The 25,615-nt window shown below is 54.1% G+C and overlaps 1 protein-coding gene across 31 annotated transcripts in view; it reads left to right on the forward strand.

Annotated features, from left to right (window-relative positions):
* Positions 1 to 25,615, forward strand: part of LOC108535957 (uncharacterized) — a 191,608-nt gene that overhangs the window by 5,673 nt on the left and 160,320 nt on the right. For 9 of the 31 annotated variants that reach the window (XM_017882367.1, XM_017882377.1, XM_017882374.1 and 6 more), the window contains 19 exons: positions 664 to 795; positions 2,541 to 2,672; positions 3,057 to 3,101; positions 4,898 to 4,942; positions 6,250 to 6,381; positions 6,757 to 6,801; positions 7,955 to 7,999; positions 8,106 to 8,240; positions 8,624 to 8,668; positions 10,508 to 10,552; positions 11,703 to 11,747; positions 11,853 to 11,986; positions 12,368 to 12,412; positions 13,696 to 13,838; positions 14,216 to 14,259; positions 15,553 to 15,686; positions 16,068 to 16,112; positions 18,777 to 18,910; positions 19,285 to 19,328. In XM_017882367.1, coding sequence (XP_017737856.1) covers positions 664 to 795; positions 2,541 to 2,672; positions 3,057 to 3,101; positions 4,898 to 4,942; positions 6,250 to 6,381; positions 6,757 to 6,801; positions 7,955 to 7,999; positions 8,106 to 8,240; positions 8,624 to 8,668; positions 10,508 to 10,552; positions 11,703 to 11,747; positions 11,853 to 11,941 — 935 coding nt within the window. In that variant the 3' untranslated portion in view covers positions 11,942 to 11,986; positions 12,368 to 12,412; positions 13,696 to 13,838; ... (3 more) ...; positions 18,777 to 18,910; positions 19,285 to 19,328. Of the gene's footprint in view, positions 1 to 663; positions 796 to 2,540; positions 2,673 to 3,056; positions 3,102 to 4,897; positions 4,943 to 6,249; positions 6,382 to 6,756; positions 6,802 to 7,954; positions 8,241 to 8,623; positions 8,669 to 10,507; positions 10,553 to 11,702; positions 11,748 to 11,852; positions 11,987 to 12,367; positions 12,413 to 13,133; positions 13,257 to 13,538; positions 13,839 to 14,215; positions 14,260 to 15,401; positions 15,447 to 15,552; positions 15,687 to 16,067; positions 16,113 to 18,356; positions 18,469 to 18,776; positions 18,911 to 19,032; positions 19,056 to 19,284; positions 19,329 to 25,615 lie in introns of those variants that run through there. The other 22 variants (XM_017882375.1, XM_017882384.1, XM_017882369.1 and 19 more) reach the window with 21 other exon arrangements.

Consider the following 25,615-nt stretch of genomic DNA (forward strand, 5'->3'; position numbering starts at 1 on the left):
GGCCACATATGGCCTAACTCTGTGTGCCAGAGGTGTGCAGAGCATGGATGGTGACCCACCGGAGGAAGCACGTGGCCCTGCGTCCCAGGCTGTGATTTCCAGTGACACTTAGAGAGGGTGTCTTGATTTGTGCTCACCATGCCCAGGGGCCAGGTCTGCAGCCTGAGCCCCATGTGGCATCTGGGTCAGCCAGGGGCAGACTGCGATAGCCAGGTCTGCAGCCTGAGCCCCATGTGGCATCTGGGTCAGCCAGGGGCAGACTATGCGATAGCCAGGTCTGCAGCCTAAGCCACGTGTGGCATCTGGGCCAGCCACCTTGGTTGGCTGTGAGCTGGCTGGTGGCCTTGGCCTGTGGCCAGTGGTGCCAGGGCGGCCCTAGGGTCATGTGGGGGAGCTATCTTGGGCAGTGGAGGTGCTGTTGGGGCCTGCAGTAGAGCACAGCCTGTGGGCATTTTGCCTGAGCCCAGTCACCTGCTTGCCCTGTTTCTCCAGGGTTTGGTGGCAGGGAGGGCCAAGGTTACCCTGCATCCGTGACGACTAAGTAATTCACATGGATCTCATCATGTTTGTCCTTGGAGGGCAAGCAAATGTGGACCCCCACCCCCCACGGCCTTCCCCACATGGAGATCATTTTGGACACATATCCTCCTCCTGTCCCCGTAGGTGGTGAGACCGGAAGAAGACTTGCATTGGGCCCACTGTTCCTGCGCCAGAGTCAGTCAGCCTGGTTCCCAGCTCCAAGTGTGGTGAAGCTCAGGCTCTTCCTGGCACCCTTGGCTCCTGCACTGAGCTGGGGTGAGCATATCTGCGTTCCGCTGTTTGCATGTGAAGGGAGGGGGATGCCCTGGGTTGGGCCGATGATGAGAACCTTATATTGTCCTGAAGAAAGGTGAAGACTTAAAAATCATGCTCCATAGTATTATGCTGAAGCTCAACCTAGGTGAGAATTTTGGAAGATGAGGCTGGAATCCTGAGATCCCTGGCAGGGCTACACTTATTTTGGGTTGGAGAACTTGAAGACCTGAAGGGCATCTTGGGGGCGCCGATCCTGTCTCTGTGCTCCTCCGTGAGGCAGCCCATGCTCCCCTTACGGGCTTGGTAACTGTGCTCTGCTTCCCCAGGGGCGGGGCAATTTGACGGCCCCTTCCTGAGCCCTCCTTCTTCCCTGTGTCTTTCAGTGAGCTCTTCCGTCCAGGTGGGGCCCCTGGCTTTGAGCGGCATAGGTCGGTGCATCCTGTTGGGATCATGGGCCATGAATGAGGCAGCATGGGGTCATCTAGAGTCAGCGTTCGGACCACTAGGGTTTTCTCAGGGAGCCAACCGATTACCCACCGGGAGGGATAGTTTCTCCAGGAGAATCGCTTCCTTGGGAATCTGACCCTAGGAGCATGCATTTCCTGAAGCCCTGCAGAGGTGATGGTGGTCCAGACAGGAAAGGGTTCCTTTAGCCCAATGCAGGGCAGTTCCCAGCTGAAACTCGGTGGGCAGGTCAGGCTCGAGGACTGCCCAGGCCACATGATGGGGGCCAGTGGGGCTTTGGGGTGCCCTGGAGGTCACACTGGAGTTCTTCCTCCAAGAGGGGTGGCTGATAGGGTTCACGCAGTCAGGCTGCGGAGATTCAAGGAATGCGCCCCACCCACGGCCCTGAATGGGACCAACCCTGTTGAGCAATGGACCATTTTAGTGGCGCTTCCTTGAGCCTTTTGCAGGGGGGGTGCTGTTTCAACGCACTTGGGTCAAAGCTGAACTCTGGCTGGTGCCTGGTGGTGCTGCAGGCCAACCCTGGTACCCACATGGACTTTGGGCCAAGGGGGCAGTCATATCCCACTGGGGTCATCCCTTCCTTGCGATTCAGTGGCCGGAAGGATGTTCTCCTGTGGTGGAAGACCTGCTGTCCAGGGACCTGTCCTGGGAATTTGCCACCCAGGCTGCTTCTGAGCCATGGAGTCACCTCCAGGGTGGCAGGATCTTGAGTCCAAGGAAAGGAGAGGACACCATGTTGTTTCCGATTGGCCGAGTGTCGCCTGGCTGTGTGTGTGGGAGGTGGGCAAGGCATGGATGGGGACCCATCAGAGAAAGCATGTGGCCCCGGAGGCCCCCAGGCTTTGATTTCCTGTGCATGCTTGCAGTGGGCACCAGGGCAGCCCTACCATGCCCGGGGCAGGCTCGGTGACTGCCAGGTCTGGAGTGGGTCCTGGCATGAAGACCACCCTCCTTGGTTGGCCATGAGCAGGTTGGTTGCCCTAGCCCATGCCCTGTGGTCCTGGTGCAGCCCTGGGGTTGTTCGGGGGAGCCAGCATGGGCAGTGGAGGTGCTCTCAAGGCCTGCAGTAGGGCGCAGCCCAGGCGTCTTGCCCAAGCCCAGAAACCCACTTGCCCTGTCTTTCCAGGGTTTGGTGACAGGGAGGGCCAAGTGTGCCCCACATCCAAAATGGATCAGTGTTCTGCATGGATCCCATCACAAGGGTATCCCCTACCCATCTTCCCTGCATTGATACGTGAGGCCCTGGTTGGACACATGTCCTCTTCCTGTCCCTACAGATGGTGACCCTGGAGAAAGACTTGTGTTGGGCCCACAGGCCCCAGACCAATATCCGTCAGCCAGGTGCTCAGCTCCCAGTGCACTGAAGCTTGGACCTTTCTTGGCAACTTGGTGTCCAGCACTGAGCTGTGGTGAGCCCATCCAGGTCCTGCTGGATGCATGCGCAGGGAGGGGGCTGCCCTGAGTTGGGTCAATGATGAGAACCTTACATTGTCCTGAAGAGAGGTGATGACTTAAAAATCATGCTCAATAGGATTACGCTGAGGCCCAGCCTAGGTGAGAATTTTGGAAGAGGACGCTGGGATCCTGAGATCCCTGGCAGGGTCACTGTATTTTGGGTTGGAGACCTGGAGGCCCTGAAGGGCATCTGGAAGGGGGCCCAACCCTGTCTCTGTGCTCCTCTGTGAGGCAGCCCAGGCTCTCTGTGTGGGCTTGGTGTTGGTGCTCTGGTTCCCCAGGGACAGGGCAGGTTGGCAGCTCCTTCCTGAGCCCTCGTTCTCCCTTTGTGTTTTCAGTGAGCTTTTCCACCCAGGTGGTCCCCCTGGCATTGACCGACATAGGTGAGTGCATCCTGCTGGGGTCATGGGCATTAGACAGTCGGTGTGGGTCACTGAGGTTCAGCCTTTGGGCCACAAGGGTTTTCTCAGGGAACCGACCTGAACTCCCACCTGGGAGAGATGGGTTCTCCAGGAGGGCAGCTTTTTTGGGAATCAGACCCAAGGAGGATGCCTTCCCTGAAGCCCTACAGGGGTGATGGTAGTCCGGGCGGGAAAGGGTTCCTTCTGCCCAACTCAGGGCCCAATGCAGGGCAGTGCCCCCCTTGAGAATTGGTGCTCTGGTAAGGCCTCAAGGACTTTCCAGGCCACATGAAAGAGGTCAGAGGGGCTACAGGGAACCACGGGGGTAAAAGGGGAGCTCTTGGCCCCCGGAGTGTGGTATGTGAATGGGCCCATTGGGTTGGGTTGCAGAGATTCAAGGATCGCACCTGACTCATGGCCCTGAATGACCATCCCTGTTGAGCAGTGGGTCATCCCAGTGGGTCTCCTGGAGCCTGGTGGGGGTCGTCGTTGTTTTCCTGGGGTTGGGTCAAGGTGGAGCTCTGGCTGGTACCTGGTGGTGCTGCAGGTCAGCCCTGGGACTCATGGGCTTTGGGCCAAGAGGCAGCCCACATCTTGCTGGGGGTCATGAAGGGTGGCCTCCTGAGGTGGGAAGGCCCACTGTCGAGGCACCTAGACTGGGAATTGTTCCTCAGGCTGCTTAGGAGCCATGGTGTCACCTCCAGGGTGGTGGGATCTTGGGACTAAGCAAAGGAGGGGGCACCATGTGGCTCCCAATTGGCCATGTGTGGCTGGCTCTGTGTCTGGAAGGTGTGTGGAGTATGGATGGGGACCCACCAGAGAAAGCAAGTGGCCCTGAAGTCCCAGGAGGTGATTTCTGGTGTAGGCTTGGAGAGGGTGCCTATATGTGCACCCACCATGCCCAGGAGCAGGCTATGCCACTGCAGGGTCTGCAGTGACGCCTGGCATATGCGCCAGCCTCCTTGGTTGGCTGTGACCTGGCTGGTGGCCTGTGCTTGTGCCCAGTGGTCAGGGCAGTTCTGAGTTAATGCATGGGAGCCGTTTTGGGCAGTGGAGGTGCCCTCGGGTCCTACAGTATGGCACAGCCTGGGTGTTTTGCTCAAGCCCAGTGACCTGCCTGCCTTATCCTTCCCAGGTTTGGTGACAGGGAGAACCAAGGGTGCCCTGCATCGGTGATGAGTCAGTATTTTGCATGGATCTCATCACGTGTCCATGGAGGACAAGCAAGCATGAGCTGGCACCAGCCACCCCCTTCTCTGCATGGAGGGTGGTCACGTGTTTCCCTAGATGATGAGACTGGAGGAAGACTTCAATTGGGCCCACTTTTCCTGGGCTAGTGTCCATCAGCCAGGTGCTTAGCCCCAGTGCCTTGAAACTCCAGCCCTTCCTGGCACCCGGTCTCCTGCACTGAGCTGTGGTGAGCACATCCGGGTTCCACTGGATGTTTGTGCGGGTAGGGGTTTTCTGTGTTGGGTCAATGATGAGAACCTTAAATTGTCCTGAAGAGAGGTGATGACTTAAAAATCATGCTCAGTAGGATTACGCTGAGGCCCAGCCTAGGTGAGAATTTTGGAAGAGGATTATGAGATTCGGGCCACTGCATTTTGGGCTGGAGACCTGGAGGCTCTGAAGGGCATCTGGAGGTGGCGCAACCTCTCTGTGCTCCTCCATGAGACAGCTCAGGGTCCCCGTGTGGGGTTGGTGGTGCTCTGGTTCCCTGGTGTGGGGAATGTTGGTGGCTCCTTCCTGAGCCTCTATTCTTGCCTTGTGTCTTTCAGTGAGCCCTTCCACTGAGGAGGACCCCTTGGCATTGACTGGCATAGGTGAGTGGATCCTGCTGGGATCATTGGTCAGGAGCCAGACTGTGTGGGGTCCCCAAGGTTCAGCCTTTGGTCCACAAGGGTTTTCTCAGGGAGCAGACCTGAATTTCCACCTGGGAGGGAAAGCTTCTCTTGGAGGGTGGCTTTTTTGGGAATCTAACCCAAGGAGGACTGCTTCCTTGAAGCCCTACAGGGGTGATGGTGGTCCAGGCAGGAAAGGGTTCCTTCTGCCCAATGCAGGACAGCGCCCAGTTGAGACTTGGTACTCCAGTAAGGTCTCAGGACTGCCCAGGCCACATGAAGGAAGCCAGAGGGGCTATGGGCTGCCACTGGGGTAATAGGGGATCTCTTGGTCCCTGGAGTGTGGTGTGTGATGGGGTTGGGTTGCGGAGATTCAAGGATCGCACCCCACCCATGACCCTGAATGCAACCATCCCTTTTGAGCAATGGGGCATCCCAGTGGGTCTCCTGGAGCCTGGTGTGGGGTGGCGTTGTCTCCCTGGGATTGGGTCAAGGTGGAGCTCTGGGTGGTACCTGGTCGTACTGCAGGTCAGCCTTGGGACTCGTGGGCTTTGGGCCAAGGGACAACCGCATCCTGCTGGGCGTCACCCTATCTCCGAGGTCAAATGTCCTGGAGGGTGGCCTCCTGAGGTGGGAAGCCCCATTGTTGAGGGACCTGTCCCAGGATTTTGTTGCTCAGGCTTCTTCTGAGCCATGGCATCACCTCCAGGGTGACAGGGTCTTGGGCCCAAGCAAAGGAGAGGGCACCATGTCACTCTGAGTTGGCCAAGTGTAGCCTAGCTCTGTGGTGGGAGGTGTGCAGAGCATGGATGGTGACTCACCTGAGAAAGCACGTGGCCCTGCAGCCCCAAGCTGTGATTTCCAGTGCATGTTGTAGAGGACATCTTGATGTGAGCCCACCACACCCAGGGGCAGACTGCATGACTGCCAGGACTGCAGTGGCACATGGCATCTGGGCCAGCCTTCTTGGTTGGCCATGACCTGGCTAATGGCCCTGGCCCATGCCCTGGGGTCATGCAGGGGAGCCCTCTTGGAGGGTGGAGGTGCTCTCAGGGCCTGCAGTATAGCGCAGTCTGGGCATTTGGCCCGAGCCCAGTGACCTGCCTGCCTTGTCCTTCCTGGGTTTGGTGACAGGGAAGGACAAGGGTGCCCCATGTTGGTGATAAGTCCATTTCTCACATGGATCTCATCACATGTGTCCGTGGAGGATGAACAAGTGAGAACTGACCCCCGCTACCTCCTTCCCACATGGGGTCATTTTGGACTCATGTCCTCCACCTCTCTCCCAGATGGTGAGACCGGAGGAAGACTTGCATTGGACCTGCTGTTCCTGGGCCAGTGGCCATTAGCCTGGTGCCCAGTCCCTGATGCGCTGAAGCTCAGGTCCTTCCTGGTGCCCTGGTCTCCTGCACTGAGCTGTGGTGAGCACATCCGGGTCCCACTGGAATCATGTGTGAGGTGGTTGGTCCCCTGGGTTGGGTCGATGATGAGAACTTTATATTGTCCTGAAGAGAGGTGATGACTTAAAAATCATGCTCAATAGGATTACGCTGAGGCCCAGCCTAGGTGAGAATTTTGGAGGAAGACACTGGGATCCCGAGATCCCTGGCAGGGCCACTATATTTTGGGCTGGAGAACTCGAGGCCCTGAAGGGCAACTCAGGGGGCCCCATTGTGTCTCTGCACCCCTCTGTAAGGCAGCCCAGTCTAGCTATGTGAGCTTGGTGTCTGGTTCCCTGGGGATGGGGCATATTGGGGGCTACTTCTTGAGCCACCGTTCTCCCCCATGTCTTTCAGTGAGCTCTTCTGCCCAGGTGGGGTCCATGGCCTTAAGCAGCATAGGTGAGTGTATCCTGTTGGGGTCATGGTCCCTGAATGAGGCAGCATGGGGCCATTGAGGGTCAGCCTTCGGGCCACTAGGGTTTTCTCAGGGTGCCACCGGAGAGGGAACTTTTTTCCAGTAGCGTCGCTTCCTTGCGAATCTGACCCTAGGAGCACGCATTTCCTAAAGCCCTGCAGAGGTGGTGGAGGTCCAGGCAGAAAGACTTCCTTCAGCCCAACACAGAGCACCTCCCAGCTGAAACTCAAGAGGCTGGTCAGGCCTCGAGGACTGCCCAGGCCACATGAGGGGAGCAATACAGGCTCTGGGGCAGCCTGGGGTTCATGCTGGAGTTCTCCCTCCCTGGACAGTGGTGGGTGATTGGGCGCATGTAGACAGGCCCCCAGAGATTCAGGACTGCACCCTATCCGTGGCCCTGAGTGGGACCAACCCTGTTGAGTAATGGGCCATCTTAGTGGTACCTCCTTGAGCCTGGTAGGGGGAGGCACTGTTTCAATGCAGTTGTGTCAAGGCTGAGCTCTGGCTGGTGCCTGGTGGTGCTGCAGGCAGCCCTGAAGGTTGTGGTCTTTGGGCCAAGGGGGCAGCTCACATCCCGCTGGGGTCTCCCCTTCCTTGAGATTCACTGGCAGGAAGGGTGTCCTCCTGAGGTGGGAAGTCCTGCTGTACAGGGACCTGTTCTGGGAATTTGCCCCACAGGTTGCTTCTGAGCCACAGGGTCACCTACAGGGTGGTATGGTCTTGATCCCAAGGAAAGGAGAGGACACCATGTGGTTTCTAATTGGCCCAGTGTGACCTGGCTCTGTGTGTGGGAGGTGTAGGGCAAGATGAAGACCCACCAGAGAAAGCACGTGGGTCTGGAGGCCCCCAAGCTTTGATTTCTGGTGTGTGCTTGGAGAGGGCACCAGGGTGGGTACCCACCATGCCCAGGGCAGGCTCTGCGACTGCCAGGTCTGCATTGGCTCCTGGTGTCAGGGCTCTGTTCAGGTCCAGACTCCTTGTTGGCAATGCACAGTTGGTGCTCTGACCCATGCCCGTGGTCAGTGCGGCCTGGGGTGTTGGGGGAGCTGGCACGAGCATGGAGGTGCTCTTTGGGCCTGTAGTAGCACGCCCAGGGGGGTCCCCCAGCCCAGTGACCTATATTCCCTGTCTTTCCAGGGTTTGGTGGCCAGGAGGGCCAATGGTGCCCCATTTCCATGATGGGTCAGTGTTCTGCACGGATTCCATCACATGGGCATCCCCTACCCACCTTTCCCACACTGATACGTGACACCCTGGTTGGACACATGTCCTTCTGCTGTCACCCCAGATGGTGAGCCTGGAAGAAGAGTTGTGTTGGGCCCCCACAGGCCCCAGGCCAGTGTCCGTCAGCCTGGTGCTCATCCCCCCGGTGCCTTAAAGCTCAGACCCTCCCTGGCACCCTGGTCTCCTGCATTGAGCTGTGGTGAGCACATCCAGGTTCCGCTGGATGCATGCGTGGGGAGGGGCTTGCCCTTGGTTGGGTCAATGATGAGAACCTTATATTGTCCTGAAGAGAGGTGATGACTTAAAAATCATGCTCAATAGGATTACGCTGAGGCCCAACCTCGGTGAAAATGTTGGAAGAGGACACTGGGATCCTGAGATCTCCCACAAGGCCACTGTATTTTTGGCTGGAGACCTGGAGGCCCTGAAGGGCATCTGGAAGGGGGCCCAACCCTGTCTCTGTGCTCTTCCTTGAGGCAACCCAGGCTACGTCTGCAGGCTTGGTGTTGGTGCTGCAGTTCCCTAGGGCAGGGAACATTGGTGGCTCCTTCTGAGCCCCCATTCCTCCCTTGTGTCTTTCAGTGAACTTTTCCTCCCAGACGGGCCCCCTGGCATTGACTGGCATAGGTGAGTGCATCCCGCTGGGGTCATGGGCCATTAGCCAGGCCATGTGGGGTCGCCGAGGTTCAGCCTTTGGGCCACAAGGGTTTTCTCAGGCAGCCGACCTGAATTCCCACCTGAGAGAGATGGGTTCTCCAGGAGTGTGGCTTTTTTGGGAATTAGACCCAAGGAGGATACCTGAAGCCCTGCGGGGGTGACGGTGGTCCAGGCAGGAAAGGGTTCTGTCAGCCCCAGGCAAGGCAGCTCCTAGCTGAGACTCAGTGCTCAGGTCAGTTCTCAAGGACTGCCTGAACACGAGGGGGTCCAGAGGGGCTCTGGGTGCCAAGGGGGTCACATGGGAGCTCTCAGTCCCTGGAGTGTGGTGTGTGAATGGACCCTTATGGTTGGGTCTTGAGCATAAAAGGGTCATGCCCCACCCATTGCCTGGAATGCGACCATCCCTATTGAGCAATATACCATCCCAATGTGTCTCCTGGAGCCTGGTAGGAGCGGCATTGTTTTCCTGGGGTTGGGTCAAGGCGGAGCTCTGACCCATACCAGGTTGTGCTGCATGTCAGCCCTGGGACTCGTGGGCTTTGGGTCAAGGGACAGCCCGCATCCTGCTGCGGATCACCCTGTCTCTGAGATCAAGTGTCAGGAAGGGTGACCCCCTGAGATTGGAAAGCCAGCTGTCAAGGGACCTGTCCCAGGATTTTGTTACTCAGGCTGCTTGAAATCCATTGTGTCACCTCCAGGGTGGTAGAGTTTTGGGCCCAAGCAATGGAGAGGGCACCATGTGACTCCCAATTGTTCAAGTGTGGGGCTGGCTCTGTGTGTGGGAGATATGCGGAATACAGATGGTGACCCACCAAAGAAAGCATGTGACTCAGGCTGTGATTTCCAATGTGTCATTTGAGAGGGCGCCAGTATGCACGCCTCCCATACCCAGGGGTAGACTATGTGACTGCCAGGTCTGCAGTGGTGCATGGCATCTGGGCCAGCCTTCTTGGTTGGCCATGACCTGGCTAATGGCGCTGGCCCGTGCCCAGTGGTCCCAGGGATGCCCTGGGGTCATGCAGCAGAGCCCTCTTGGGCTATAGAGGTGCTCTCAAAGCCTGCGGTATGGCACAGCCTGGGCATTTAGCCTGAACCCAGTGAACTACCTGCCCCGTCCTTCCTGGGTTCATTGGCAAGCAGGGCCAAGGGTGCCCCGTGTCGGTGACAAGTCAGTATTTCACATGAATCTCATCACATGTATCCATGGAAGATGAGCAAGTGTGAGCTGGCATGCCCTACCTCCTTCCCCATGGAGAGGTCATTTTGGACACATGTCCTCCAGCTCTCTCCCAGGCGGTGAGACCGGAGGAAGACTTGCATTGGGCCTCTTGTTCCTGGGCCAGTGGCCATCAGTCTGTTGCCCAGCCCCGCGATGTGCTGAAGCTCAGGCCCTTCCTGGTGCCCTGGTCTCCTGCACTGAGCTGTGGTGAGCACATCCAGGTTCTGCTGGAATCATGTGTGAGGTGGTTGGTCCTCTGGGTTGGGTCGATGATGAGAACCTTACATTGTCCTGAAGAGAGGTGATGACTTAAAAATCATGCTCAATAGGATTACGCTGAGGCCCAACCTAGGTGAGAATTTTGGAAGAGGACGCTGGGATCCCAAGATCCCCGGCAGGGCCACTATATTTTGGGATGTAGAACTTGAGGCCCTGAAGGTCATCTCAGTGATGCCCAGCCCTGTCTCTGTGCCCCTCTGGGAGGCAGCCCAGGCTCCCTGTGTGGGCTTGGTGTCTGGGCTCAGGTTGCCCGGGGATGGGGCATGTTGGTGGCTCCTTCCTGATCACGTGTTCTCCCCCTTGTCTTTCAGTGAGCTCTTCTGCCCAGGTGGGGCCCATGGCCTTAAGCGACATAGGTGTGTATATCCTGTTGGGGTCATGGGCCATGAATGAGGAAGCCTGGGGACATTGAGGGTCAGCCTTCAGGCCACTAGGGTTTTCTCAGAGTACTACCGGGGAGGGAACATTTTTCCAGTAGGGTCACTTTCTTAGAAATCTGACCATAGGAGCACACATTTCCTGAAGCCCTGCAGGGTGATGGTGGTCCAGGCAGAAAGGGTTCCTTCAGCCCAACATAGAGCAGCTCCCAGCTGAAACTCAGTGGGCTGGTCAGGGCTCCAGGACTGCCCAGGCCACATGAGGGGGGCAACAGGGGCTCTAGGGCAGCCTGGGGGTTACACTGGAGTTCTCCCTCCCTGGACAGTAGTGGGTGATTGGGCCCACACAGACAGGCCCTGGAGATTCAGGACTGCCCCCTATCCATGACCCTGAATGGAACCGACCCTGTTGAGTAATGGGCCATCTTAGTGGTACCTCCTTGAGCCTGGTAGGGGGAGGCACTGTTTCAATGCAGTTGGATCAAGTCTGAGCTCTGGCTGTTGCCTGGTGGTGCTGCAGGCGGCCCTGGAGGTTGTCTTTGGGCCAAGGGGGCAACTCACATCCCTCTGGGGTCACCCCTTCCTTGAGATTCAGTGGCAGGAAGGGTGTCCTCCTGAGGTGGGAAGTCCTGCCGTCCAGGGATCTGTTCTGGGAATTTGCCCCACAGGCTACTTCTGAGCCACGGGGTCACCTCCAGGGTGGCAGGGTCTTGATCCCAAGGAAAGGAGAGGACACCACGTGGTTTCTGATTGGCCCAGTGTGGCCTGGCTCTGTGTGTGGGAGGTGTAGGGCAAGATGAAGACCCACCAGAGAAAGCACGTGGGCCTGGAGGCCCCCAGGCTTTGATTTCTGGTGTGTGCTTGGAGAAGGCACCAAGGTAGGCACCCACCATGCCCAGGGCAGGCTCTGGGACTGCCAGGTCTGCATTGGCTCCTGGTGTCAGTGCCAGACTCCTTGGTTGGCCCTGAGCAAGTTGGTGGCCCTGACCCATGCCCCATGGTCCCAGTGCTGCCCTAGGGTTGTTCAGGGGAGCTAGTCAGAGCAGTGGAGGTGCTCTTGGGGCCTGCAGTAAGGCACAGCCCAGGCATCTTGCCCCAGCCCAGTGACCTACATTCCCTGTCTTTCCAGGGCTTGGTGGCCAGGAGGGCCAATGTTACCCTGTGTCCGTATTGGGTCAGTATTCTGCATGGATTCCATCACATGGGCATCCCCTACCCAACTACCCACACTGATATGTGAGGCCCTGGGTGGACATGTTTCCTTCTGCTGTCACCCCAGATAGTGAGCCTGGAAGAAGACTTCTGTTGGGCCCCAACAGGCCTCAGGCCAGTGTCCGTCAGCCTGGTGTTCATCCCCTGGTGTGTTGAAGCTCAGACCCTCCCTGGCACCCTGGTCTCCTGCATTGAGCTGTGGTGAGCACATCCAGGTTCCGCTGGATGCATGCGTGGGTCAATGCCCTTGGTTGGGTCAATGATGAGAACCTTATATTGTCCTGAAGAGAGGTGATGACTTAAAAATCATGCTCAATAGGATTACGCTGAGGCCCAGCCTAGGTGAGAATGTTGGAAGAGGACACTGGGATCTCAAGATCTCCAACAGGTCCACTGTATTTTGGGCTGGAGACCTGGAGGTCCTGAAGGGCATCTGGAAGGGGGCCCAACCCTGTCTCTGTGCTCTTCCTTGAGGCAACCCGGGCTACCTCTGCAGGCTTGGTGTTGGTGCTGCAGTTCTCTGGGGCCAGAGAACATTGGTGGCTCCTTCCTGAGCCCCCATTCCTCCCTTGTGTCTTTCAGTGAACTTTTCCTCCCAGACGGGCCCCCTGGAATTGACTGGCATAGGTGAGTGAATCCTGCGGGGGTCATGGGCCATTAGCCAGGCCATGTGGGTTCGCTGAGGTTCAGCCTTTGAGCCAGAAGGGTTTTCTCAGGCAGCCAACGTGAATTCCCACCTGGGAAAGATGGGTTCTCCAGGAGGGTGGCTTTTTTGGAAATTAGACCCAAGAAGGATACCTGAAGCCCTGCAGGGGTGACGGTGGTCCAGGCAGGAAAGGGTTCTGTCAGCCCCAGGCAAGGCAGCTCCTAGCTGAGACTCAGTGCTCGGGTCAGTTCTCAAGGACTGCCTGAACACGAGGGGGTCCAGAGGGGCTCTGGGTGCCAAGGGGGTCACATGGGAGCTCTCAGTCCCCGGAGTGTGGTGTATGAATGGACCCTTAGGGTTGAGTCTTGGAGATACAAGGATTGCGCCCCACCCTTGGCCCTGAATGCGACCGTCCCTATTGAGCAATGGGCCATCCCAGTGTGTCTCCTGGAGCCTGGTGGGAGGCAGCGTTGTTTTCCTGGGGTTGGGTCAAGGCAGAGCTCTGGCCAATATGTGGTTGTGCTGCAGGTCAGCCCTGGGACTCGTGCGCTTTGGGTCAAGGGGCAGCCCTCATGGCACTGGGGATCACCCTATCTCTGACACAGTAAGGGTGGCTTCCTGAGAAGGGACGGCCTGCTGTCGAGGGACCTGTTCCAGGATTTTGTTGCTCAGGCTGCTTGAAATCCATTGTGTCACCTCCAGGGTGGTGGAGTTTTGGTTCCAAGCAATGGAGAGGGCACCACGTGGCTCCCGATTGTTCAAGTATGGCTGACTCTGTGTGTGGGAGACATGCGGAGTATGGGTGGTGACCCACCAAATTTGCATGTGAGTCAAGATGTGATTTCCAGTGCGTGCTTGGAGAGGCCACCTGTACACACGCCCCCCATGCCCAGGCTATGTGACTGCCAGGCATTGGCATCTGGGCCAGCCTTCTTGGTTGGCCATGACCTGGCGAATGGCCCTGGCCCGTGCCCAGTGGTCCCAGGGAAGCCCTGGGGTCATGCAACAGAGCCGTCTTGGGCAGTGGAGGGGCTCTCAAAGCCTGCAGTATGGCAAAGCCTGGGCGTTTTGCCTGAGCCCAGTGACCTACCTGCCCTGTCCTTCCAGGATTCTTGGCAAGCAGGCCCAAGGGTGCCCCGTGTCGGTGACAAGTCAGTATTTCACATGGATTTCATCACATGTTCCTTGGAGGATGAGCAGGTGTGAGCTGGCATGCCCTACCTACTTCCCCACGTGGAGATCATTTTGGACACATGTCCTCCAGCTCTCTCCCAGGTGGTGAGATCAGAGGAAGACTTGCATTGGGCCTCCTGTTCCTGGGCCAGTGGTCATCAGCCTGTTGCCCAGCCCCTGATAAGCTGAAGCTCAGGCCCTTCCTGGCACTCTGGTCTCCTGCACTGAGCTGTGGTGAGCATATCTGGGTCCCGCTGGATACACGCATGAGGTGGTTGGTCCCCTGAGTTGGGTCGATGATGAGAACCTTATATTGTTCTGAAGAGAGGTGATGACTTAAAAATCATGCTCAATAGGATTACGCTGAGGCCCAGCCTAGATGAAAATTTTGGAAGACGCTGGGATCGCAAGATTTCTGGCAGCACCACTGTATTTTGGGCTGGAGAACTTGAGGCCCTGAAGGGTATCAGGGTGCCCAGCCCTGTCTCTGTGCCCCCGTGTGAGGCAACCCAGGCTCCCTCTGTGGGCTTGGTGTCTGAGCTCTGGTTCCCCAGGGATGGGGCATGTTGGCGGCTACTTCCTGACCCCGTGTTCTCCCCCATGTCTTTCAGTGAGCTCTTCTGCCCAGGTGGACCCATGGCCTTAAGCGGCATAGGTGAGTGTATCCTGTTAGGATCATGAGCCATGAATGAGGAAGCTTGGGGCCATTGACAGTCAGCCTTCCGACCCCTAGGGTTTTCTCAGGGTACCACCGGGGGCTGAACGTTTCTTCAGTAGAGTCACTTCCTTGGGAATCTGACCCTAGGAGCACGCATTTCCTGAAGCCCTGCAGAGGTGATGGTGGTCCAGGCAGAAAAGTTTCCTTCAACCCAATATAGAGCAGCTCCCAGCTGAAACTTGGTGGGCAGGTCAGGGCTCAAGGACTGCCCAGGACACATGAAAGGGGCAATTGTGGCTCTGGGGCAGCCTGGGGGTCACGCTGGAGTTCTTCCTCCCCAGACAGTGGTGGTTGATTGAGCCCATGCTGATAGGCCCTGGAGATTCATCACTGCACCCCATCCATGGCCCTGATCAGACCGACCCTATTGAGTGATGGGCCACCTTAGTAGTACCTCCTTGAGCCTGGTAGGGAGAGGCACTGTTTCAATGCAGTTGGATCAAGGCTGAGCTCTTGCTGGTGCTGCAGGCAGCCCTGGGGACTGTGGTCTTTGGGCCAAGGGGGCAGCTCATGTCCCGCTGGAGTCTCCTCTTCCTTGAGATTCAGTGGCGAGAAGGGTGTCCTGCTGAGGTGGGAAGTCCTGCTGTACAGGGACCTGTTCTGGGAATTTGCCCCACAGGCTACTTCTGAGCCATGGGGTCACCTCCAGGGTGGCAGGATCTTGATCCCAAGGAAAGGAGAGGACACCATGTGGTTTCTAATTGGCCCAGTGTAGCCTGGCTCTGTGTGTGGGAGGTGTAGGGCAAGATGAGGACCCACCAGAGAAAACATGTGGCCCTGGAGGCCCCCAGGCTTTGATTTCTGGTGTGTGCTCGGAGAGGGCACCAGGATGGGTACCCACCATGCCCAAGGCAGGCTCTGTGACTGCCAGGTCTTCATTGACTCCTGGTGTTAGGGCCAGACTCGTTGGTTGGCCATGAGCAGGTTGGTTGCCCTGACTCATGCCCCAGGGTCCCAGTGCAGCCCTGGGGTTGTTTGGGGAAGCCAGCCCGAGCAGTGGAGGTGCTCTTGGGGCCTGCAGTAGGGCACAGCCCAGGCATCATGCCCCAGCCCAGTGACCCACTTCCGTGTCTTTCCAGGATTTGGTGGCCGGGAGGGCCAGTGTTCCCCCGTGTCCATGATGGGTCAGTATTCTGCATGGATTCCATCACATGGGCATCCCCTACCCACCTGCCTCACACTGATATGTGAGGCCTTGGTTGGACACATGTCCTTCTCCTGTCACCCCAGATGGTGAACCTGGAGGAAGACTTGTGTTGGGCCCCCACAGGCCCCAGGCCAGTGTCCGTCAGCCTGGTGCTCATCCCCTGGTGTGTTGAAGCTCAGACCTTCCCTGGCACCCTGGTCTCCTGCACTGAGCTGTGGTGAGCACATCCAGGTTCCGCTGGATGCATGCGTGGGTCAATGCCCTTGGTTGGGTCAATGATGAGAACCTTATATTGTCCTGAAGAGAGGTGATGACTTAAAAATCATGCTCAATAGGATTACGCTGAGGCCCAGCCTAGGTGAGAATGTTGGAAGAGGACACTGGGATCTCAAGATCTCCAACAGGTCCACTGTATTTTGGGCTGGAGACCTGGAGGTCCTGAAGGGCATCTGGAAGGAGGCCCAACCCTGTCTCTGTGATCTTCCTTGAGGCAACCCGGGCTACCTCTGTAGGCTTGGTGTTGGTGCTGCAGTTCTCTGGGGCCAGAGAACATTGGTGGCTCCTTCCTGAGCCCCCATTCCTCCCTTGTGTCTTTCAGTGAACTTTTCCTCCCAGACGGGCTCCCTGGAATTGACTGGCATAGGTGAGTGAATCCTGCGGGGGTCATGGACCATTAGCCAGGCCATGTGGGTTCGCTGAGGTTCAGCCTTTGAGCCAGAAGGGTTTTCTCAGGCAGCCGACCTGAATTCCCACCTGGAGAGATGGGTTCTCCAGGAGGGTGGCTTTTTTGGGAATTAGACCCTAGGAGGCTACCTGAAGCCCTGCAGGGGTGACGGTGGTCCAGGCAGGAAAGGGTTCTGTCAGCCCCAGGCAAAGCAGCTTCTAGCTGAGACTCGGTGCTCAGGTCAGTTCTCAAGGACTGCCTGAACACAAGGGGGTCCAGAGGGGCTCTGGGTGCCACGGGGGTCACATGGGAGCTCCCAGTCCCCCGAGTGTGGTGTGTGAATGGACCGTTAGGGTTGGGTCTTGGACGTAAAATGGTCATGCCCCACCCATTGCTTGGAATGTGACCATTCCTATTGAGCAATGGGCCATCCCAGTGGGTCTCCTGGAGCCTGGTGGGAGGTGGCGTTGTTTTCCTGGGGTTGAGTCAAGGCCTCCGCCTTGCCCGTATCTGGTTGTGCCACAGGTCAGCCCTGCGATTCGTGGCCTTGGTCCAAGGGGCAGCCTGCATCCTGCTGGGGATCACCCTATCTCTGAGATCAAGTGTCAGGAAAGGTGGCCCCCTGAGAAGGGACGGCCCACTGTCGAGGGATCTGTTCCAGGATTTTGTTGCTCAGGCTGCTTGGAATCCATTATGTCACCTCCATGGTGGTGGAGTTTTGGGCCCAAGCAATGGAGAGGGCACCATGTGGCTCCCAATTGTTCAAGTGTGGCTGGCTCTGTGTGTGGGAGATATGCGGAATACGGGTGGTGACCCACCAAGGAAAGCATGTGACTCAGGTTGTGATTTCCAGTGTGTGCTTGGAGAGGGCACCTGTGTACACAATGTATTCATGGAGGACAAGCAAGCATCAGTTGGCACGCCCTACCTCCTTCCCCACATGGCAGTCATTTTGGACAGATGTCCTTCTCTCTCAGATGGTGAGACAGGAGAAAGACTTGTGTTGGGCCTGTTCCTGGGGCTGTGGCCATCAGCCCGGTGCCCAGCACTGAGGTTCAGGCCCTTCCTGGCACCCTGGTCTCCTGCACTGAGTTGTAGTGAGCACATCCGGGGTCTGCTGGAATCATGTGCGAGGTTGTTGGTCCCCTGGGTTGGGTCGATGATGAGAACCTTATATTGTCCTGAAAAAAGGTGATGACTTAAAAATCGTGCTCAGTAGGATTACGCTGAGGCCCAGCCTAGAGGAGAATTTTGGAAGAGGATGCTGGGATACCAAGATCCCTGGCAGGGCCACTAGTCACTGTATTTGGTGCTGAAGAACTTGAGGCCCTCAAGGGCATCTCAAGGGGACCCAGCCATGTCTCTGTGCCCCTCCATGAGGCAGCCCAGGCTCACTGTGTGGGCTTGGTGTCCGGGCTGTGTTTCCCCAGGGATGGGGCATGTTGGTGGCTCCTTCCTGAGCCCGTGTTCTCCCCCGTGTCTTTCATGAGCTCTTCTGCCCAGGTGGGGCCCAGGGCCTTAAGTGGCATAGGTGAGTGTATCCTGTTGGGGTCATAGGCCATGAATGAGGCAGCGTTGGGCCATTGAGGGTCAGCCTTTAGGCCACTAGGGTTTTCTCAGGGTGCCAACCTATTTCCCACTGGGGAGGGAACATTTCTCCAGTAGGGTTGCTTCCTTGGGGATCTGACCCTAGAAGCATGCATTTCCTGAAGCCCTGCAGGGTGATGGTAGTCCAGGCAGGAAAGGGTTCCTTCAGCCCAACATAGAGCAGCTCCCAGCTGAAATTCTGTGGGCTGGTCAGGCCTTGAGGACTGCCCAGGCACATCATGGGGGACACAGAAGCTCTGGGGCTCCCTGGGGCTCACACTAGAGTTCTCCCTCCCTGAAGAGTGGTCAGTGATTGGGCCCACATAGTCAGGCGGTGGAGATTCAAGGAATGCGCCCCACCCATGGCCCTGAATGGGACCGACCCTGTTGAGTAATCGCCATCTTAGTGGCACCTCCTTGAGCCTGTTGGTGGAGGTGCTGTTTCAGTGAGGTTGAGTCAAAGCTGAGCTTGCCTGGTGCCTGGTGGTGCTACAGGCCGGCCCTTCTTTGGGCCAAGGGGACAGCTCGTGTCCCACTGGGGTCATCCCTTCCTTTAGGTCCAGTGGTGGGAAGGGTGGCCTCTTGCGGTGGGAAGGCCAGCTGTTCAGGGACCTGTCCTGGAAATTTGCCACACAGACTGCTTCTGAGTCATGGGGTCACCTCCAGGGTGGTGGGATCTTGAGCCCAAGAAAAGGAGGACATCATGTGATTCCTGATTGGCCAAGACTCCTTGGTTGGCCAGGAGCAGGTTGGTTGCACTGGCCTATGCCCCATGGTCCTGGTGTGGCCCTGGGGTTGTTCTGGGGAGCCAGTTCGGGCAGTGGAGGTGCTCTCAGGGCCTGCAGTAGGGTGCAGCCCAGACATCTTGCCCCAGCCCAGTGACCCACTTGCTCTGTCTTTCTAGGGTTTGGTGGTTGGGAGGGCCAATGGTGCCCTGTGTCCATGTTGGGTCAATGTTCTGCATGGATCCCCATCACATGGGTATCCCCTACCCACCCTCCCTGCACTGATATGTGAGGCCCTGGTTGGACACATGTCCTCCTCCTGTCCCTCCAGATGGTGATCCTTGAGGAAGACTTGTGTTGAGTCCCCACAAGCCCCAGGCCAGTGTCTGCCAGCCTGGTGCTCATCCCCTGGTGTGCTGAAACTCGGATCCTCCCTGGCACCCTGGTCTCCTGCACTGAGCTGTGGTGAGCACATCCAGGTTCTGCTGGAGGCATGCTTGGGGTGGGGGTTGCCCTTGGTTGGGTCGATGATGAGAACCTTATATTGTCCTGAAGAGAGGTGATGACTTAAAAATCATGCTCAATAGGATTATGCTGAGGCCCAGCCTAGGTGAGAATCTTGGAAGAGGACGCTGGGATTCCTGGAATGACTGCTGTATTTTGGGCTGGAGACCTGCAGGTCCTGAAGGCCATCAGGAAGGTCCAACCCTGTCTCTGTGCTCCTCTGTGAGGCAGCCCAGGCTCCCTGAGGGGGCTTGGTGTCGGGGCTCCTATTCCTCAGGGGTGGGGCTGGTTGGTGGCTCCTTCCTGAGCCCCCATTTTCCCCTTGTGTCTTTCAGTGAGCTCTTCCACCCAGCGGACCCCTTGGCATTGACTGGCATGGGTGAGTGGATCCTGCTGGTGTCATGGGCCATGAGCCAGGCCATGTGGGGTCACCAAGGGTCAGCCTTTGGGATAAGAGGGTTTCCTCAGGGAACCAACCTGAATTCCCATCAGAGAGGCATGGGTTCTCCAGGAGGGCCGCTTTTTTGGGAATTGGACCCAAGGAGGATACCTTCCCTGAACTCTATAGCAGTGACGGTGGTCCAGGCAGGAAAGGGTTCCTTCAGCCCCACCCATGGCAGTGCTTGGTTGAGACTCAGGGCTCAGGTCAGGCCTGAAGGGAGTTAGAGGGGAGCTGTTTGTCCCTGGAGTGTGGTGCATGAATCTGCCCTTGGGGTTGGGTCATGGAGATTCAAGGATGGTGCCTCACCCATGGCCCTAATTGGAATCGTCCCTGTTGAGAAATGGGCCTTTCCAATGGGCCTCCTGGAGCCTGGTAGGGGGTAGTGATTTATTTCCCTGAGGTTGAGTCATGGATGGGAACCCACCATAGAAAGCATGTGGCTCTGGAGGCCCCCAGGCTTTGATTTCTAGTGCCTGCTTAGAGTGGGCACCAGGGCCAGTGCCCACCATGCCCAGGGGCAGGCTCTGCGACTGCCAGGTCTGTCTGGCTCCTGGCATCAGGACCAGGCTCCTTGGTTGACCATGAGCTGCTTGGTTGCCCTGGCCCATGCCCCGTGGTCCTGGTGCAGCCCTGGGGTTTTTTTGGGAGAGCTGGCCCAGGCAGTGGAGGTGCTCTTGGGGCCTGCAGTAGGGTGCAGCCCAGGCATCTTGCCTAATCCCAGTGACCTGCTTGCCCTGTCTTTCCAGGGTTTTGTGGCAGGGAGGGCGAAGGGTGCCCTGCATCTTTGATGGGTCAGTGTTCCACATGGATCCTATTACGTGGGTCCATGGAGGATGAGCATGTGTGAGCTGGCACCCCCTTCCCACTTCTTCTCATGGAGCTGTGAGGCCCTGTTTGGACAGCTGTCCTCCTCCTGTCCCATGAGAGAGTAAGCCCAGCTGGTCCCAGGACAGTGTCTGTCAGCCAGGTGCGCAGCCTTTGGTGTGCTAGAGCTTGGGCTTTTCTTGGCAGCCTGGTGTCCTGCATTGAGCTGTGGTGGGCTTGTCCAGGTCCCACTGGTTACCTGCACGGCAACGGGTGTGCCCTTGGTTGGGTCGATGATGAGAACCTTATTTTGTCTTGAGGAGAGGTTATGTGATGGGTGTTGTGGCAGCTCTTTGTAGTTCATTTTCTTCAGTTCTTTTTGTGTGCTCTCTTTGTGTATTCTTTTCCCTTTGTGTGTTTTACTTTCATAAAGGCAGCAGCAAATGTTTTATGGGTAGTGGTATTTTTCATTTTTATTTACTTCCTAATTTGATAGTGTTTTAGTTGGAATAGACAGTCTCATTGTAGTTTTTCAGAAAGATGGTTTTTTTCTGTACATTATATGATTGCATATAATTTATCCAGTTTTTTTTTTTTTTTTTTTTTTTAAAAAACTGGGGACTACAGTCGAATGCACTGCCCATTTTATTGAAAAAGATTGTATGGAAATCTAAAGATGAGAAAGTAGACAAGCACAGCAGAAGACATTTATTTTGATATAACCACAGAAATTCATCGATATGACTTTATCATATTGATGGTTTTTCATAAAAATATGAAATCTTTTGATAATGGATTGTCTCATTTGTGTTTCTCCTTATATCATGTTTTGCCATCAATACAAATTGCAATGCTTAGAAATTTAAAGAACACTTTCTGAAGTGGAAGATCTAGCTAAAGAATTAGATTGGTATTGGCTGAAATGTTGCAGTAATCACATGATAGGCTTAATACAACATGAGTTACATGCTGAGTGCTCTAAGGTAGAAAGTAGGTAACAAGGAATAACAGGTAAGTAATGTAAGTCAGGAGAAGGAAACTCTAGGATAGAATCATTAGAAAAGGCTTGATGTCAACAGCAGTCTGTAGAGTTTACAGCCTATAGAATTTACACTAAGTGCCTTTTTCTGTGCTCATCAATGCTCTGCTTGTGTTGTAGGAGAAGTTAGTTCCCTGGAAGAAATGTAAATACAAATTTCCAAATTGCAATGCAGAGGGAAAAAAGAATGAGAAAGTAAAGAATATCCAAGAACTCTGGAAGCATTTCAAAAAGTGTAAAGATGCATAGTGAGAATGTCAGAAGAATAAGGAGATAAAGGGAAAGAAATATTTGACACAACAATGACTTGAGCAATTTCTAAAATTAATGGTGGACAGAAACCCACATGTTCAGGAAGCTCAGAGAACATTACGCAGAATAAAAATATTTTACAAATTGACACCTTTGCATTTCATATTTAAAGTCCAGAAAATCATAGATGAAGGGAAAATTTTGATAGGAGCAATAGGAAGAAAACCATCTTACCTATGGAGCAGCAAGAATAAATATTGCTTTGAAATTATCTTCAGAATCCATGAAAGCAAGACATGAGTCAGGGTGAAATACTTAATGTTAAAAGTAAAAAACAAAAAAATCTACCAACTTTGAATTTTCTGTTCATCAAAATTATTCTTCAAAAGGAGAAATACTCTCTGAGACCAACAAAAATTGAGAGAACTTCTTGCCACTACACCAATCTTTTAATAAACATAAAAGAAATTCTTCAGAAAGGATAAAATGACATAGGTCAGAAAATCTAATTTACATAAAGATGAAAAGCATAGAAGAAATATATGAAGAAAAAATTAAATATATATATTTTTTGATTCATAATTGATCTTTCAACAATTTGTTCAAAATAATAACAGGATTATATTTGGTGATTATAGGTTATAGATAAGTGAAATGAATGACAGCAATATTATAAGTCATCTGGTTCCAAGATGGCTGAATAGGAACAGCTCCAGTCTACAGCTCCCAGCATGAGTGACACAGAAGATGGGTGATTTCTGCATTTCCAACTGAGGTACCAGGTTCATCTCACTGGGGTTTGTTGGACAGTGGGTGCAGCCCACGCCATGTGAGCTGAAGCAGGATGGGGCATCGCCTCACCTGGGAAGTGCAAGAGGTCAGGGAATTCCCTTTCCTAGCCAAAGGAAGCTGTGACAGATGGTACCTGGAAAATCGGGACGCTCCCACCCTAATACTGTGCTTTTCCAATGGTCTTAGCAGACGGCACACCAGGAGATTATATCCTGCACCTGGCTCGGAGGGTCCCATGCCCACGAAGCTTCACTGCTAGCACAGCAGTCTGAGATCGAACTGCAAGGTGGCAGTCAGGCTGGAGGAGTGGCGTCCAGCATTGCTGAGGCTTGAGTAGGTAAACAAAGCGGCTGGGAAACTCGAACTGGGTGGAGCCCACCATAGGTCAAGGAGGCCTGCCTGCCTCTGTAGACTCCACTTCTGTGGGCAGGGCATAGCTGAACAAAAGGCAACCAAAACCGAAACTTCTGCAGACTTAAATGTCCCTGTCTGACAGATTTCAAGAGAGTAGTGGTTCTCCCAGCACGGAGTTTGAGATCTGAGAATGGACAGACTGCCTCCTCAAGTGGGTCCCTGACCTCCGAGTAGCCTAACTCGGAGACACCTCTCAGTAGGGTCCAACTGACACCTCATACAGCCAGCTGCCCCTCTGAGATGAAGCTTCTAGAAGAAGGATCAGGCAGCAACATTTGCCGTTCTGCAATATTTACTGTTCTGCAGCCTCCAATGGTGATACCCAGGCAAACAGGGTCTGGAGTGGACCTCCAGCAAACTTCAACAGACCTGCAACCAAGGGCCCTGACTGGTAGAAGGAAAAATAACAAACAGAAAGGACATCCATACCAAANCTGCCTGCCTCTGTAGACTCCACTTCTGTGGGCAGGGCATAGCTGAACAAAAGGCAACCAAAACCGAAACTTCTGCAGACTTAAATGTCCCTGTCTGACAGATTTCAAGAGAGTAGTGGTTCTCCCAGCACGGAGTTTGAGATCTGAGAATGGACAGACTGCCTCCTCAAGTGGGTCCCTGACCTCCGAGTAGCCTAACTCGGAGACACCTCTCAGTAGGGTCCAACTGACACCTCATACAGCCAGCTGCCCCTCTGAGATGAAGCTTCTAGAAGAAGGATCAGGCAGCAACATTTGCCGTTCTGCAATATTTACTGTTCTGCAGCCTCCAATGGTGATACCCAGGCAAACAGGGTCTGGAGTGGACCTCCAGCAAACTTCAACAGACCTGCAACCAAGGGCCCTGACTGGTAGAAGGAAAAATAACAAACAGAAAGGACATCCATACCAAAACCCCATCTGTACATCACCATCATCAAACACCAAAGGTAGACAAAAACACAAAGATGGGGAGAAACCGGAGCAGAAAGACTGAAAATTCTAAAAATCAGAGCGCCTCTTCTCCTCCAAAGGAACACAGCTCCTCGCCAGCAGTGGAACAAAGCTGGATGGAGAATGACATTGACAAGCTGACAGAAATAGGCTTCAGACGATCAGTAATAATAAACTTCTCTGAGCTAAAGGAGGATGTTCGAACCCATCACAAAGAAGCTAAAAACCTTGAAAAAAAAAACAGATGAATGGCTAACTAGAATAAACAGCATAGAGAAGACCTTAAATGAGCTGATGGAGCTGAAAACCATGGCACGAGAACTATGTGACAAATGCACAAGCTTCAGTAGCCGATTCAATCAAAGGGAAGAAAGGCTATCAGTGATTGAAGATCAAGTGAATGAAATGAAGGGAGAAGAGAAGTTTAGAGAAAAAAGAGTAAAAAGAAACGAACGAAACCTCCAAGAAATATGAGACTTTGTGAAAAGACCAAGTCTACGTCTAATTGGTGTACCTGAAAGTGATGGGGAGAATGGAACCAAGTTGGAAAACACTCTGCAGGATATTATCCAGGAGAACTCCCCCAACCTAGCAAGGCAGGCCGACATTCAAATTCGGGAAATACAGAGAACGCCACAAAGATATTCCTGAAGAAGAGCAACTCCAAGACACATAATTGTCAGATTCACCAAAGTTGAAATGAAGGAAAAAATGTTAAGGGCAGCCAGAGAGAAAGGTCAGGTTACCCACAAAGGGAAGGCCATCAGACTAACAGCGGATCTCTCAGCAGAAACTCTACAAGCCAGAAGAGAGTGGGGGCCAATATTCAACATTCTTAAAGAAAAGATAGAATCATTAGAAAAGGCTTGATGTCAACAGCAGTCTGTAGAATTTACAGCATATAGAATTTACAATAAGTGCCTTTTTTTGTGCTCATCAATGCTCTGCTTGTGTTGTAGGAGAAGTTTGTTCCCTTGAAGAAATGTAAAGGGAAAGAAATGTAAATACAAATTTCCAAATTGCAATGCAGAGGGAAAAAAGAATGAGAAAGTAAAGAATATCCAAGAACTCTGGAAGCATTTCAAAAAGTGTAAAGATGCATAGTGAGAATGTCAGAAGAATAAGGAGATAAAGGGAAAGAAATATTTGACACAACAATGACTTGAGCCCAGAATTTCACATCCAGCCAAACTAAGCTTCATAAGTGAAGGAGAAATAAAATCCTTTACAGACAAGCAAATGCTTAGAAATTTTGTCACCACCAGGCCTGCCTTACAACAGCTCCTGAAGGAAGCACTAAACATGGAAAGGAACAACTGGCACCAGACACTGCAAAAACATGCCAAATTGTAAAGACCATCAATGCTAGGAAGAAACTACATCAACTAACGAGAAAAATACCAGCTAACATCATAATGACAGGATCAGATTCACACATAACAATATTAACCTTAAATGTAAATGGACTAAATGCTCCAATTAAAAGACACAGACTGGCAAATCGGATGAAGAGTCAGACCCATCTGTTTGCTGTATTCAGGAGACCATCTCACATGCAGAGACACACATAGGCTCAAAATAAAGGGATGGAGGAAGATCTACCAAACAAACGGAAAACAAAAAAAAGCAGTGGTTGCAATCCTAGCCTCTGATAAAAACTTACTTTAAACCAACAAAGATCAAAAGAGACAAAGAAGGCTATTACATAATGGTAAAGGGATCAATTCATCAGGAAGAGCTAACTATCCTAAATATATATGCACCCAATACAGGAGCACCCAGATTCATATAGCAAGTCCTTAGAGACCTACGAAGAGACTTAGACTCCCACACAATAATAATGGGAGACTTTAACACCCCATTAGACAGATCAATGAGACAGAAAGTTAACAAGGATATCCAGGAATTGAACTCAGCTCTGCACCAAGCAGACCTAATAGACATCTACAGAACTCTCCACCCCAAATCAACAGAATATACATTCTTCTCAGCACNCA

The sequence above is a fragment of the Rhinopithecus bieti genome, unplaced genomic scaffold (genome assembly GCF_001698545.2).
Source record: "Rhinopithecus bieti isolate Rb0 unplaced genomic scaffold, ASM169854v2 scaffold_13247, whole genome shotgun sequence".
Taxonomy (NCBI): Eukaryota; Metazoa; Chordata; class Mammalia; order Primates; family Cercopithecidae; genus Rhinopithecus; species Rhinopithecus bieti.